Source organism: Schistocerca nitens, chromosome 1 (genome assembly GCF_023898315.1).
Source record: "Schistocerca nitens isolate TAMUIC-IGC-003100 chromosome 1, iqSchNite1.1, whole genome shotgun sequence".
NCBI classification, from domain to species: domain Eukaryota; kingdom Metazoa; phylum Arthropoda; class Insecta; order Orthoptera; family Acrididae; genus Schistocerca; species Schistocerca nitens.
In genome coordinates, this window is record NC_064614.1 from 785362995 (window position 1) to 785376076 (window position 13082).

At 39.6% G+C, this 13082-nt stretch overlaps 1 protein-coding gene across 1 annotated transcript in view; it reads left to right on the plus strand.

Moving 5' to 3' along the window:
• Positions 1-13082, plus strand: part of LOC126261867 (phosphatidylinositol 4,5-bisphosphate 5-phosphatase A-like) — a 76752-nt gene that overhangs the window by 26777 nt on the left and 36893 nt on the right. The window contains exons 5-7 of the mRNA XM_049958575.1: positions 4187-4362; positions 12223-12453; positions 12536-12689. Coding sequence (XP_049814532.1) covers positions 4187-4362; positions 12223-12453; positions 12536-12689 — 561 coding nt within the window. The remainder of the gene's footprint in view (positions 1-4186; positions 4363-12222; positions 12454-12535; positions 12690-13082) is intronic.

Here is a 13082-nt window from a genome sequence, read left to right on the forward strand (position 1 = left end):
CCAACCAACATCCATTCTTCTTCAATTGTACTGCCTGTTGAGCTAATCCTTATTGCCGTATCTAAAGCCATAGATATCTTCAAGCATACCTTGTCATTCCTTTATACGAGGTGTACATGAAGTCCGGGAACACTTTATTTCTTGTACAAGAACCAAACATTATACAGATATCATTCATATGTCATTTTGAAGAGAAACCCTGAAAGTTTTTTCATGTTTACCGCCACAGCCTAGTTTGGCAATTTGCCAATAGTTTGCGCTAGTCACAAACATGGCGAGTTCAGGTGTGGAATGAGCTTTCTGTGTGTTGGAGTTCGGCAAAAACAAGTGTGCTACAGCTGTTCAATGGATGTTTAGAATAAAGTACAGTAAGAAGCCACCAACAAGGAAGGCCATTTACCTCTGGCACAACAAATTTGTTAAAACAGGTTGCTTAAGCCTGGCAAAGAGAAGCAGACGCTCCAATGTGAGTGAAGTGAATGTGGAGCACGTACGAGAGACTAGCACGGACTATTGGCAAATTTCCAAACTACACTGTGGCGGTATACATGGGAGGGGGGGATCTTCCAGGGTTTCTCTTCAAAATGACATATGTATGATATCTGCACAAAGTTTGGTTCTTGTGCAATAAATAATTGAAAGTGTTCCTGGACTTTGTGTACACCCTGTGCTTCGGTATCCCACTTCTTGCATATTGGTTCTTCCTGACTAATGTCTTAAACTTCAGCCCATTCTTCATCACTTCTACATTCCGATCTGAGTCTATATCTGCTCCTGAGTGTGCCTTACAATCCATTATCTGATTTTGGAATCTGTCTGACCATGATGTAAGCAAACTGAAATCTTTCCATATCACCCAGCCTTTTCCAAGTATACCACCTCCTGTTGTGACTCTTGAACGGAGTATTCACTATTACTAGCTGAAATTTATTACAGAACTCATTTAGTCTTTCTCCTCTCTCATTCCTTGTCCCACGTCCATATTCTTCTGTAATCCTGTTGTCTACTCCTTTCCCTACAACTGCATTCCAGTACCTCATGACTATTAGATTTTCATCTCCCTTTGTGTATTGTATGACCCTTTCAATATCCTCATATATTTTCTCTATCTCATCATCTTCAGCTGGGACATAACAGAAGCAAAAGTAGAAGACATAGACATGGGATGGAGCCGGTCATACTTCTGACGAGTCTCAGTGTAGGTGAGCCGATCTAAGGTTTATATACGTGTACTATCATTGTTGGTGTTGGTTTCCTGTCGATTCTGGTAAGAATAACCCTATCACTGAACTGTTCACAGTAACACATTCTCCGCACTACCTTCCTATTCATCACGAATCCTACTCCAGTTATACCATTTTCTGCTGCCATTGATATTGCCCTCTACTCATCTGACCAGAAATCCTTGTCTTCTTTCCATTTCACCTCACTGACCCCAACTATATCTAGACTGAGCCTTTCCATTTCCCTTTTCAAATTTTCTAGTTTCCCTGCCACGTTCAAGTTTCTGGAATTGCGTGGCCCAACTCATAGAACATTATTCTTCTGGTGGTTATTCAATCATTTTCTCATCATCAGCTTCCCCTTGGCATCCTCTGCCAGTGATAGGAATGGGGACTATTCCAGAATCTTTTGCCAATGGAGAGATGTTCATGACACTTTTTCAATTACAGGCCACATGTCCTGTGCATAAATGTTGTGTGTCTATAACGCAGTGGTTCTTAGTGCCTTCTGCATCCTCTTGCCATTGATCATTGCTGATTATTCTGCATTTAGGGTCAGTTTCCCAACCCGAGGACAAGAGTGTGCCCTGAACCTCCCTCCACTTGTTTGTCCTCTTTGACAAGGCCATTGGCAGAATGAGGGTGTCTTCTTATGCCGGAAGTCTGTGGCCACCAATGCTGATTATTAATTAAAATTTAAGCGTTGTCAGGTTTCAGACACGGGACCAAGGACGTATTAATTAGTAGTCAATGAGGAATGGGGTAGATTCAAGGGAACATTAGTAAGTGCGGTGGAAGCAATATGTGGGTGGATAAGCAACAAAAAGAGATAGAAACACCCTGGTGGAATGATAAAACAAAGGATATAGTACAGAAGAAGAATAGTCTATAGGGTATAGTTCCAGAAGAGGACAGGAGGGACAAGAGAAGAGTATCAACCAAGAAAGAAAGAAGCAGAAAGAGTGGTGGTGGAGGAGAGAAGAAAGTGGATGGAACAGTGGACCAGAATGGAGGAGGAGGATAGTGAAGGTTGAAGAAAGGTGTTATATGAAATGATTAAAAGTGAGAGGAAGAACAGTACTACAGATTATGCACGACTGGTGAACAAAAGTGGCTAAGATGAAGAGAATAGGGAGGAACCCAAGAACATGTGGAAAGAGTATTTTGGAGAACTCCTGAGTGCGAATGGAGACCTGGATGAGGAGAAACAAGCTGAGGAGAAAAAAGAGGAGGAACAGCAAATAGAAAAAGACCTTACATGGAGAGAAGTGGGAGAGGCATTGGGCAAGATGAAGGGAGGGAAGTCACCAGGGTTGGATGAGCTAAGTGTAGAGATGGTGAGAACAGCAGGAGAGGTGCTATAACGAGTAATGAAAATTGTGTGGAGACAGATGATGACCCCAGAAGACTGGAAGAAGGGAATAATTGCCTCGATCTTTAAGAAGAGAAATAGAAGAGAGTGCAATAACAATCAGGAGGATAACATTGATAAGTCATTGTGCAAAGATTTTTGAAAGAAATTTGGAAGCAAGAATTCAGGCAAAATTAGGAGGGGGGGGGGGGGGGGGGTTAAGAGCAACGTGGCTTCAGAACATGGTGGATCTAATTTTTGACAACTGATGATTTGGAGGATTAGGAGGAGGAAGTACAAGAGCAGTTGGATGTATGGGAATGAACAGTACAAGAATATGGGATGAAATTTAATATAAGTAAGAGTGAGATGATTATCACAACAAGAACAAAGGAGAGAGGAACAACTGCAATAACGATTGGTGGGGAACAATTGAGGAGAGTGGAGAGTTTCAAGTACCTAGGAAGCCTTATACAGGAAGATGGAAAAGAGAAATAACTGAGTGGGGGAGAAAAGCAGAAGCATTTGGGAAGCCTGATACGGAGTAAGGGTGTACCCCAAAACAGTAAAAAGGTTATATACCGGTCATACTATATCCCAGTCCTGACATATGCATCCGAGACCTGGGCTGTGAAAGGAAGAGAGAAAAGCAAAGTACAAGCTAGTGAGATGAAATTCTTGAGGAACAGTATTGGAGTAACAAAGATAGACAGGTTAAGAAATGAGAGGATCAGAGAATTAATGAAGTTGGAACCATTACTGGAGGAGATAGAGATATCGAGGCTGAGATGGTATGGACATGTTAAACGAATGGAGGAGAAGAGGATACCCAGGATGATACAAGAGATGAAACTGGAAGGAAAGAGGCCAAGAGGAAGACAGAGACAGATGGCTGAAAGGAGTGGAGGAAAGCATCGAGAAGAAAGGAGAAGACTAGATCAAGGTGAAGATGGAGAGATGGTGGCAAGACAGAAGACGATGGAGAGGCTTATGTTCCAAACAGACCCAGCCACAGGCTGGAAACTGTCAATGATGATGATGATGATGATGAATCAAAGACACTACCTCTAGATCACAGTTGATACTTGAGACTTAAGAGGCATAAAAATAGGTCAGTAAAACTACAGCCTATTCAAAGAATTAGCTCTTCTACATACTGCTTCTCTCTCTCCTCGCACAAAGTGAGTGCTTTATAACACTTCATTTGATCTGAAGCACTGCTATATGACCAGTATAATTGCTACAAACTCATTTCATTTGGAAATTCCTGGCCATACTAGTCTAATAATTATTCTACAAAATTTGTATGTTAACATGTTTGGTAACTGCAGCATTAATTTGTAAATGGAAAAATAAGTTATATTTATTTTTGCTGGTTTAGTAGCCATGAAGCCTGCTTCATGTATGGTCTGTGGTTCCGCATTAAATTGGGGTCTATCAATTCTTGTATTAAACGTGTGTGTTTGTTTAACATATTTCATGCCCATTAGGAACTCCTCACTGATTGTGTGAAAAGACATTATATGTAATATAATGTAATTATAGTTTCTATTTTGCAGTGTACCTCAATTGCTAATGTAGATACCTCTCCCTGAATGTGGTTTATTTTTAGGGCAACAAAGGAGCTGTTAGCATCAGATTAAATATATATGGCTGTTCCTTGTGTATAGTGAACTGTCATTTAACTCCGCATGACCCCTACCTGCAAGAAAGGGTTGCTGACTATAACACAATAATTAGGAAACAGGTCTTCAAAAAGAGAGAGACAAGTCACATACTTTATCATGAGTAAGTATTCATATTTATATATGTATTTGTTAGTTGCAGAAAATACACACAATCAATTAATTAGAATCACAAACTTCTTAATAACAATAAAACTTTCATAATCTTCTGTTTGCATAAAATCAGAATTGAAGTCAATTAAAACCAGTAGTTAAGCACAGGATGCAAAATAAGTGAAGAGGTAAATGTTAAAACGCTAGTTTCACATAAAATATGAATTATGGACATGGTTAATTTGGGAGCCAATAATTTGTATTATAAATATTGATAAAGACACAATTTACATAAACTGCTTCTATGTCATATCCTTACTTATCGGAAGTTAATGAGGTAACTGGAACTGTAGGTGGGAACAAAAGATACTTCCCAGTAGATGTATTTACGAAACTATTGGTGCAGTTTGGAGGGGGGGGGGGAAGCAGATTCATTTAACTTTAATACCTAGACCCTATTGAAGGAGCTGTTCAACACAGTAGTGTCAGTGTCGTAGAGCTCAACACCCAGGAATGAGCCTTGAAGTTTGGAAAATAAGACTAATTTCAGTTTAATAACTATAAGATGGATGTATATTTCTCTGAGTTCATCCCACAAAATATCATTGATCAATGTGTTTATAACCACAGTGATTCCAAATGATAAAGAATGACATATAACGGGGCAGCCTGTTTCTCATTGCTTTTTCCTAATTTGTGATTGTGGCCCCCAGACATTAAGAAAATTATTGGATTGACTGAAGTTGGCCAGTAAGGTAGTGTGTAAAACATTTTTTTACGTGTGACTTTTTACATCATCAGATTTGAATTTTCCCAGCCTGCACAAGGTTGCATGAACATATTAATGAAAACTTCCTCTTCTGCATGTCTTCTCATCCCACCATTCTCCAGTGCTCCCTCCAGAATACTTTATGGTCTCATCTTCCAGCCTCCAATGGGGTGTTTCAGAATTTCTTTTCATGAATTAATTCTCCCTCTTCCTCCTTGACCCCCTATTTACTATAATTACTACAGGCTGTTTATTTTATTCTCTACACTTGCCTTTTCCTTTTCTTCTTCTGTGTTTCTTCATTTCCCTATCACCTTGTTCTATCACCTTTGATTTGAATGTGGCACTGTCATTGATCTGTACCTAACCTGTTCGTCAAATTGCAGCTGTCTCAGCATGCCAGCTGAAGATACTTCTGTTTGGTAACTACATGGTGCTCATGAAGTGTCAGTAGAATACAAAAGGAAATACTTCAATTCTAGTTGCCTGAGACTGCAGCTGTGTGTGTGTGTGTGTGTGTGTGTGTGTGTGTGTGTGTGTGTTTTGCTATATGGTGAGTAGCAACTTTCCTTTTCATAATAGTGTTACATTTCATTCTGGATTTTCCATTGTTTGATACTTTCTAATTCTGCATCTATGTGCTTACTACATCAGATGTTCCAGATTTGTAGGAAACAACAAAATGAACCATTTCAACATTAATTCTGCTGCCTCATTTCAAAACTAGTGTGAGCGTGGTACTGACAAGCTGATCAGAAACATTGTTCTGCTTTATTTTGCATGTGTTACTCATACATTCTGTTGTGCAAAATAACACCATGAGGATGAAATTGAAATCAATTAATGAAGCACTATGTTATCTAAACTTTTAAATACATATAATTAATACAAAATGTCACATTGTTTGCTTAGGCATGTTACTACTGATAATAAAAATTACAAATTACCTAAACAGGTACTCACCAAGTACAGCCTGATATTAAAATGTGCAAGGACACTTACTTCTCAATATAAAGTGAAATACATTCCACATACTTGCCATATGAAGTGGCACATTGCAAGATGGTATTTATATTGTCACCCACTGCGAAAGTGACTTTGGATTTCCCTCCATAGGACAGTAGTTTCAGGAGTAATAGTGCACTTTAATGTGATTTGTTTTGACAAGATCAAAGACAATGGATTTCAATAATAATGCTGGAAATATTTGTCAGTTTCTTGCAGGATAGACCCAGTAGAGGTAGAAACCTCACAAAATACTTTGGGAGCACTAAATTTTCTGTTACTTTTCACAGGAACAAAACTATGATTTATAGATGCTCATCTTATTGCTTGGATGAGGGATTTCAGTTGATGATATATTTGAGAAAAAGTTCCACCACAACAGTATCTTGAGACTGTCTTTGTCCTACAACATGACTAGTTTCAGCAGCACATTACTGCCGTCCTCGGGCCCCACCACTGCCAAAAGAGTATTTGATTTCATGGGCACATTTACTCTGGGGTCTTCGTTACTATCACACTTGGGCTAGCTTTCATCAGGTGTCTATACTTGACACTGTGTTGATTGGAGACAACACAGTATCAAGTATAGACTCCTGTTGAAAAGCTAGCCCGCATGTGCTAGTAACAAGGATCCCACAGTAAATGCACCAAGGAAATGAAATACTCCTGTGGCAGTGGTGGAGCCTGAGGATGGTGGTAACGTGCCTCCGAAACTAGTCGTGTGAGAGAATAAAGACATTCACAAGATACAGCTGTGATGGTACTTTTTCTCATATAAAGTGAAATTATGAGATATTGTAAAATTTGTAACTTAGGTGAAGGAAGGAATTATTTGGGTCATGTGGGTGTTTGTAATGAAATACTGCAGTATTGTTCCATTAAGTTTCGGGTGTGCAGCCCCAAGAAATCTGCTTCTTCTTATATTTCGGCTGTATACTGTCCAGCCATCTTCAGAGTGAGTCACAAGACTGCCGCTCCAGTGCTCGCTTCGTCCATTTATACTCGTGTACCGCGCGACTGCGCATGCGGCCACAGGTGCAAATGCGCCAGAGATGTTGGTCGGTGGCAGAGACGTGCGTAATGCGCAAATTGTATCTATGACTCCAAAGTCAATCTGTGTTAGCATATCGATATATCATTGTGAGCTGCACTGTGACGACGTCTTTGTGAGTTTATTACAGCAAGTGCAGGATTCCATGATTTATCAAGATTGAAACCACTATCTCTATTAATTAAATTCGTCGTCAAGCGAATTTCAGTTGCCTCCTTCATTATAGAGTCCCAAAAGGATGATGTAGTTGCCAAAATTTTGACGTTGTCATACCACATACTGTGACCATTATCAATACAGTGCTCTGCCACTGCCGACTTGTTAGGTTGTAAAAGTCGTGTGTACCTCCGGTGTTCTGTACATCTTTCTTGGACAGTACGAGTTGTTTGTCCGATGTAAGAAAGGCCACATTCACATGGAATTTTGTAAACTCCAAATTTTCGGAGCAGCAAATCATCTTTGACGGAGCCCATGAGTGCAGCTGTCTTGGGTGGAGGACGAAAAATCACTTTACTTTGTGTCTGCCGAGAATCCGTCCTATTTCTGATGAGAGATAAGAAGTCTTGCAAGTTGTCTTCTCCATGGGGCCAAACTACAAAGGTGTCATCAACATACCTCCAGAATACCGTGGGTTTCAAGTCAGCAGATTCAAGCGCCTTCTCCTTGAAGTCCTCCATAAATAAATTGGCCACCGGAGGGGATAAGGGACTACCCATGGCGACTCCATCCATCTGTTCAAAAAATTCGTTGTTAAATAAGAAATATGTGAAGGTCAGAACATGTTTAAATAAAGCTGAAATCTCTTTGTCAAAACTTCTTTCAATAAGTTGTAGAGATTCTGGAAGGGGAACCTTTGTAAATGAAGCCACCATGTCAAAACTAACTAATATATCAGACGGGTTCATTTTCAATTATTTCAGTTTACTAATGAAGTCAGCAGAGTTTCTTATGAGGTGAGTACATTTTCCCACAAGAGGCCTCAACAATGATGCCAGATGTTGGGCAACGTCATAGGTCAGAGAGCCTATGTTACTCACTATGGGGCGTAGAGGAACATCTTTTCTTGTGGACCTTTGGTAGTCCATAAAGTCTAGGAGGCACTGGACCACTTGGTTTTAATCTGTGAACAACTTCTGGTGGAAAGGGAGAATCATTCAGAAGTGAAATAGTTTTCTTCGCCACTCGATTAGTGGGATCCCTGCTGATCTTCCGGTCATGCTGTCACTCAATAAATTGTACATTTTATCATGGTATTCGTCCCGAGACAATAAAACAGTAGCATTACCTTTATCTGCTGGGAGTACCACCGTCTGAGTATCCAGGCGAAGCTTGCGTAGAGCAGCCCTCTCTGCCACAAATATATTGCTCCTTCGTGGGCGAGCCTTCATAATTGCACGGCATGTTTCACGTCTTATTTCCTCTGCTGAATCCGAGGGAAGTGGTTGAACAGCTTCTTCAGTGGCGCTGATAAATGAAGGCAATGGCAGAACCTGTGGCGTGGGTGCAAAATTCAGTCCCTTACTCAAAACCATCATCGTAGCATCGTCCAAATCTCTACCTGTCATATTAATAGCAGGGTGTCGAATAACAGTTTCTCGCTGCGATGTCGTCTTCAGTCGACTAAATTTTGCAGTCTGTCGGGATGCGGCCACCTCACGAATCCAGTCTGATTTGGCCCAAGTTGTGCCATATTATCCAGATTTGACAGTCTCTGTTTGGAAATCTTTTGCTGAACTACGATAAGGCAGGTGATAATCTGCAGGTGCACTGAAGTTCTACACTCAAAGACAAGAGTTCTACATGCAGCTAGTATAGGGGACACTTGTCACAGTGCTTTTTTATGTACTGTCTTGACCGTGTACTCTCTGAGTACTTTTCAATCATCTTTGCCTCCCTCCCCTTTCGAGACGCTCCTAACTTTGATTCAAAGTGACTGACTCCCACTCTCATAATCTCCTCAAACTATTTCTTCTTTCCTACTCTGAAGCCTGTGGGTCTGAATGTTAAGGCGCGTTTACACTGAGTTCGCAACATTGTTCGTGGCTAGTAATGGACTACTGATCTTCGCAACATGTTCGCAACACAAAATCAGTGTTTCATGGCTGTGTCGGTGGAGATCAAAGAAACATTGTTTGTGACCTCCTACCACTAAATTCCGCTATGCAACGCTAGTGTTCGTTTGCTCCGAGTGAATGTTTTGGTGTTTGTTTTGCTGGAGTGTAGTGGTGCGTTTATTTTATGTCTCTTCATTTTTATTTGAAATGTCACGAGACAAAATTTTCCAATTGATATCGCTCTGAGGCAGAGGAGTGCCTGTGGAATGTACGTTGCGCAGGTTACAAAAATACTAAAATCAAACATGATTCATTACAAAAAGTTGCTGCGGTGCTTGGCACCAGCAGCAGTGATGTGGACAAAAAAATTTAAATCTCTCTTGTCTCAGTACCGAAGAGAGGAAAGTAAAAAATCTGGATGTGGTACTGACACACTCTACAAAACAAAGTGGTTTGGATTTAAATATCTATGTTTCCTGGATGATATCCAGGAACCAAAGGAAACCCGGGACACAATTGAAGAGGTAAACAAGGTTATACTTGCATATGATTAATTTTATTCTCTTGTACGACAATTTTAACTGTAATTATTTTGCCATGGAACAGCTCCTTGTAAGCTCACAAAGTAGTAGGCAAATTCGTCACGAATTTCCTTGAATGTCTGAGAAGTTCTCCGTGGTATATTTGGGAGTGCAGTAATAGAGGATGCATTAGCATCTCATCTCCATACCCCTGGAATGACTTTACCTGTTTGTGGAAAATAGAATGGAAGCTTCCAGGTGGGCTGTATTAACTTCTTGACTCCGAATTTCTTCTTAAAAAATTGTGCAGACACACTGCTGTCATTGTGATGGTTTGTGCCTTCTGTCGTCGTAATAGCATCAGTTTGCCGAAGACACGAAACACTGAAGCCATAATACCAAATCTGTTTTCCACACTCATCTTTTCCCCTGACAATCTGTAGTTATAGAGCCTCTGTTGTGCCTACCTGGATACGGCTTCATGATGTTTTCCTGTAATGGAAAAGCATCATCTGTCATGAATACATATGGTAGTGGCTTTTCCAGCCAGATAAACACTTGTGACATGGCAAGTTCAGTTTGTTTTTGTGAATTACCTCATTTATGGAGGCATTTTTGAAAACACCTTCATCAGAAATCCTCCCTTGGCAGCCAACGTCAGCATATAAAAAGTTGTAGTTGGCGTCAACTACAAGCAACACAATGCCAAATGATCCTTTGTAGTTATAAAACTCGCTCCCATTAGCAACAGGGCACTATAGAACAATGTGCTTCCCATTAATTGCTCACATGCAATGACTGAAGTGGAGTGCCTGGCGAAACACACTTTCTTTTGAACATCATTCGTCTTCAGTAGCTGGCATCTGAAACAAGTAAATTTGGCTTCAGGTTTTGCAAGAGCTATCTGAACATGCAGCAGCTGAAACAGAGGAACCTGCAGAGAAAGGTGAAGAGGACAGCACACCACCTCCACAAAAGTGGGCCAAGAGGGAGGTGGGGGGTGGAAGAAGCGACCCCATACTTGATGCAGCAGAAATGTTGCATAATATTATGCAGCTGCAACATCAACGCCGATGACAAAAGGACTCGGCAACAGATTTCGAAAAATTTGTTGTCACTAAGTTGAAAGAGCTTCCACCCTATGAAAGGGCGGTGGCTACAAAAATGAATAGGTGATGTGCTGTACGAGGAAGCAGCAGCTTACAGTAATAAACATAGGCGCAGCAGAATCATCATCAACAACTTCAACTGCAGATTCCCCTGTCACATTCATTGGCAGCTTATCTGATTTGGATTGTGAATAAATTATCTTCATGGAATGATGCAAATATGTAAATGCAAAGAAAAAAATAAATATCTAATCAATTAAATATGTCGCAACCTGGCAAGAATAGTGACACAACTCAAAAATGCAATATTTGAGAAAATACTTTTCAAGAATTATACGAAACTTATAGTGAAGTGTACAAGCTTCTTTTACATTTCAAGTAAGTATTCAAAGGCAGTATCTTCTGTTATATTATATACAAAAGTAATACTGTCATTGTATCCATATTTTTCAGCGACATAAACTTAGAGTTGTCACTTTTCTTGATGCAGTATGTGTTTCAGTGCTTTTAACATAGCTTAATTACCTTTAGATGATCCTTCAACCAAAGCTTCACAAACTTCCGGAACTATTTGAGGTATGGCTGGCTTTGAAATGTGGAATAAATATGCAAGGCTTTGATAGGAGTCTCCTGATGCCAGACTTTGAAACAACTGGTCCTATAATATTCACCAACATTTCAAAATCTGACGGTGACATCCTAGTGAGTTACGAAAGCCAGAACCATCTTCCAGATTCAGCTCACATAGCATGTCATTCCTGCCACGTCTTCTATAGTATGTTTTGGTCCACCGACGACGACTACGTCGTTTTCTTCATCTATGCATTTTGTAAAGTATTAGTAATGCAGCACCAAATGTCATTAATTCTTCCTCTTCATTTGACATAGCATATCTCTTTATGTGAATACACAAAATAACCTATCAGTTCACCGCAGCAGACTGTGTGAATACGTAGAAATGTTGGTCGCTAGTGTAAACGCGAGTGCGAACAACGAACAATGTTGCCAACATGTTGAGGAACGAGTTTCACACAATGTTCTGAACAAAAACATGTTCTGAGCTCAGTGTAAACGCGCCTTTAGAAGTACTTTCATTGTTTACTTTTGTGTGTGTTTGCTGGTTGTCTTATAGTGGTGCCTTCTGAAAATGAGTACTAGCGAATCCACGTGTCTTGCTATGAATGTGATGAATTTCTCAATGGAGTTTTTCTTTTACAATTACATAATCACTAAGTTTGAATTAATTTGAAATTTTCTGCTGAATAGTTAAACAAATGCTTACTATCCATAAAAAGAAATATTATATTAAAACCATTTTTATCACTTTTTGATGCAATTTACAAATGTATTTTTTGTTACAGTTATGTATTTTGGATCGGTGACTTGAATTTTCGCTTAGAAGAAAATCCAGCTTTGACAGCAGAGAAAATTGACTCACTTGTGAGGAAAGGTGATCTCAAAACCCTTTTACAGAAAGATCAACTCCATCAAGTAATGAACAGTGGGGATGCTTTCAGTGAGTTGACAGAAACATTGCCAACATTCCCTCCCACATACAAATTTCAGTTTTACTCTTCAGACTATGATTTGAAGTGGGTATACCATTTGTTCTCTCTTGGAAATAGAACTATATAGTTTAGATTTCCCATAACTTGTGTTCTGTTTGAATTACAGGAGACGGCCATCTTGGACAGACAGAATTTTGTATAATGTGAATGAAAATGCTTATGAAAACATGACACTTGAAGTGGAACAGCTCTCCTATAATAGCTTTCCACAATATACTCAGAGTGATCACAAGCCTGTTATGGCAGATTTTGTAGTAAAGGTAAGTAATAAAAGATGTTTGGCAGTTGTGTTGTTCATAAAAATATTTTGCAGATGTCATTTTCTTAAAGATATCTATTAATTTTGAATGTAGTTCTGTTGGCAATGCTCTATGGAAAACTGAAAAGAGGGTTTCATTTATGTAATAGAAGAACTAGTCACTGAATCGAACAAATGCTATGAGCTTTCAAAGTCTTTAACTGTTAGTTGCAGATATTTTACTGAATGCCACATCCTTGTAGCTCTGTATTCTGTAATGAACAATGATATTTTGTTCTCCCTTTGTCGACCAGTGCTACAGAAATTGCATTTGATGCATTCATAAGACATTTGACAAAACTGTGTGATGAAATACTATTAGAAGTTTAGAAAGACAAATCAGAAAGATTAGAAG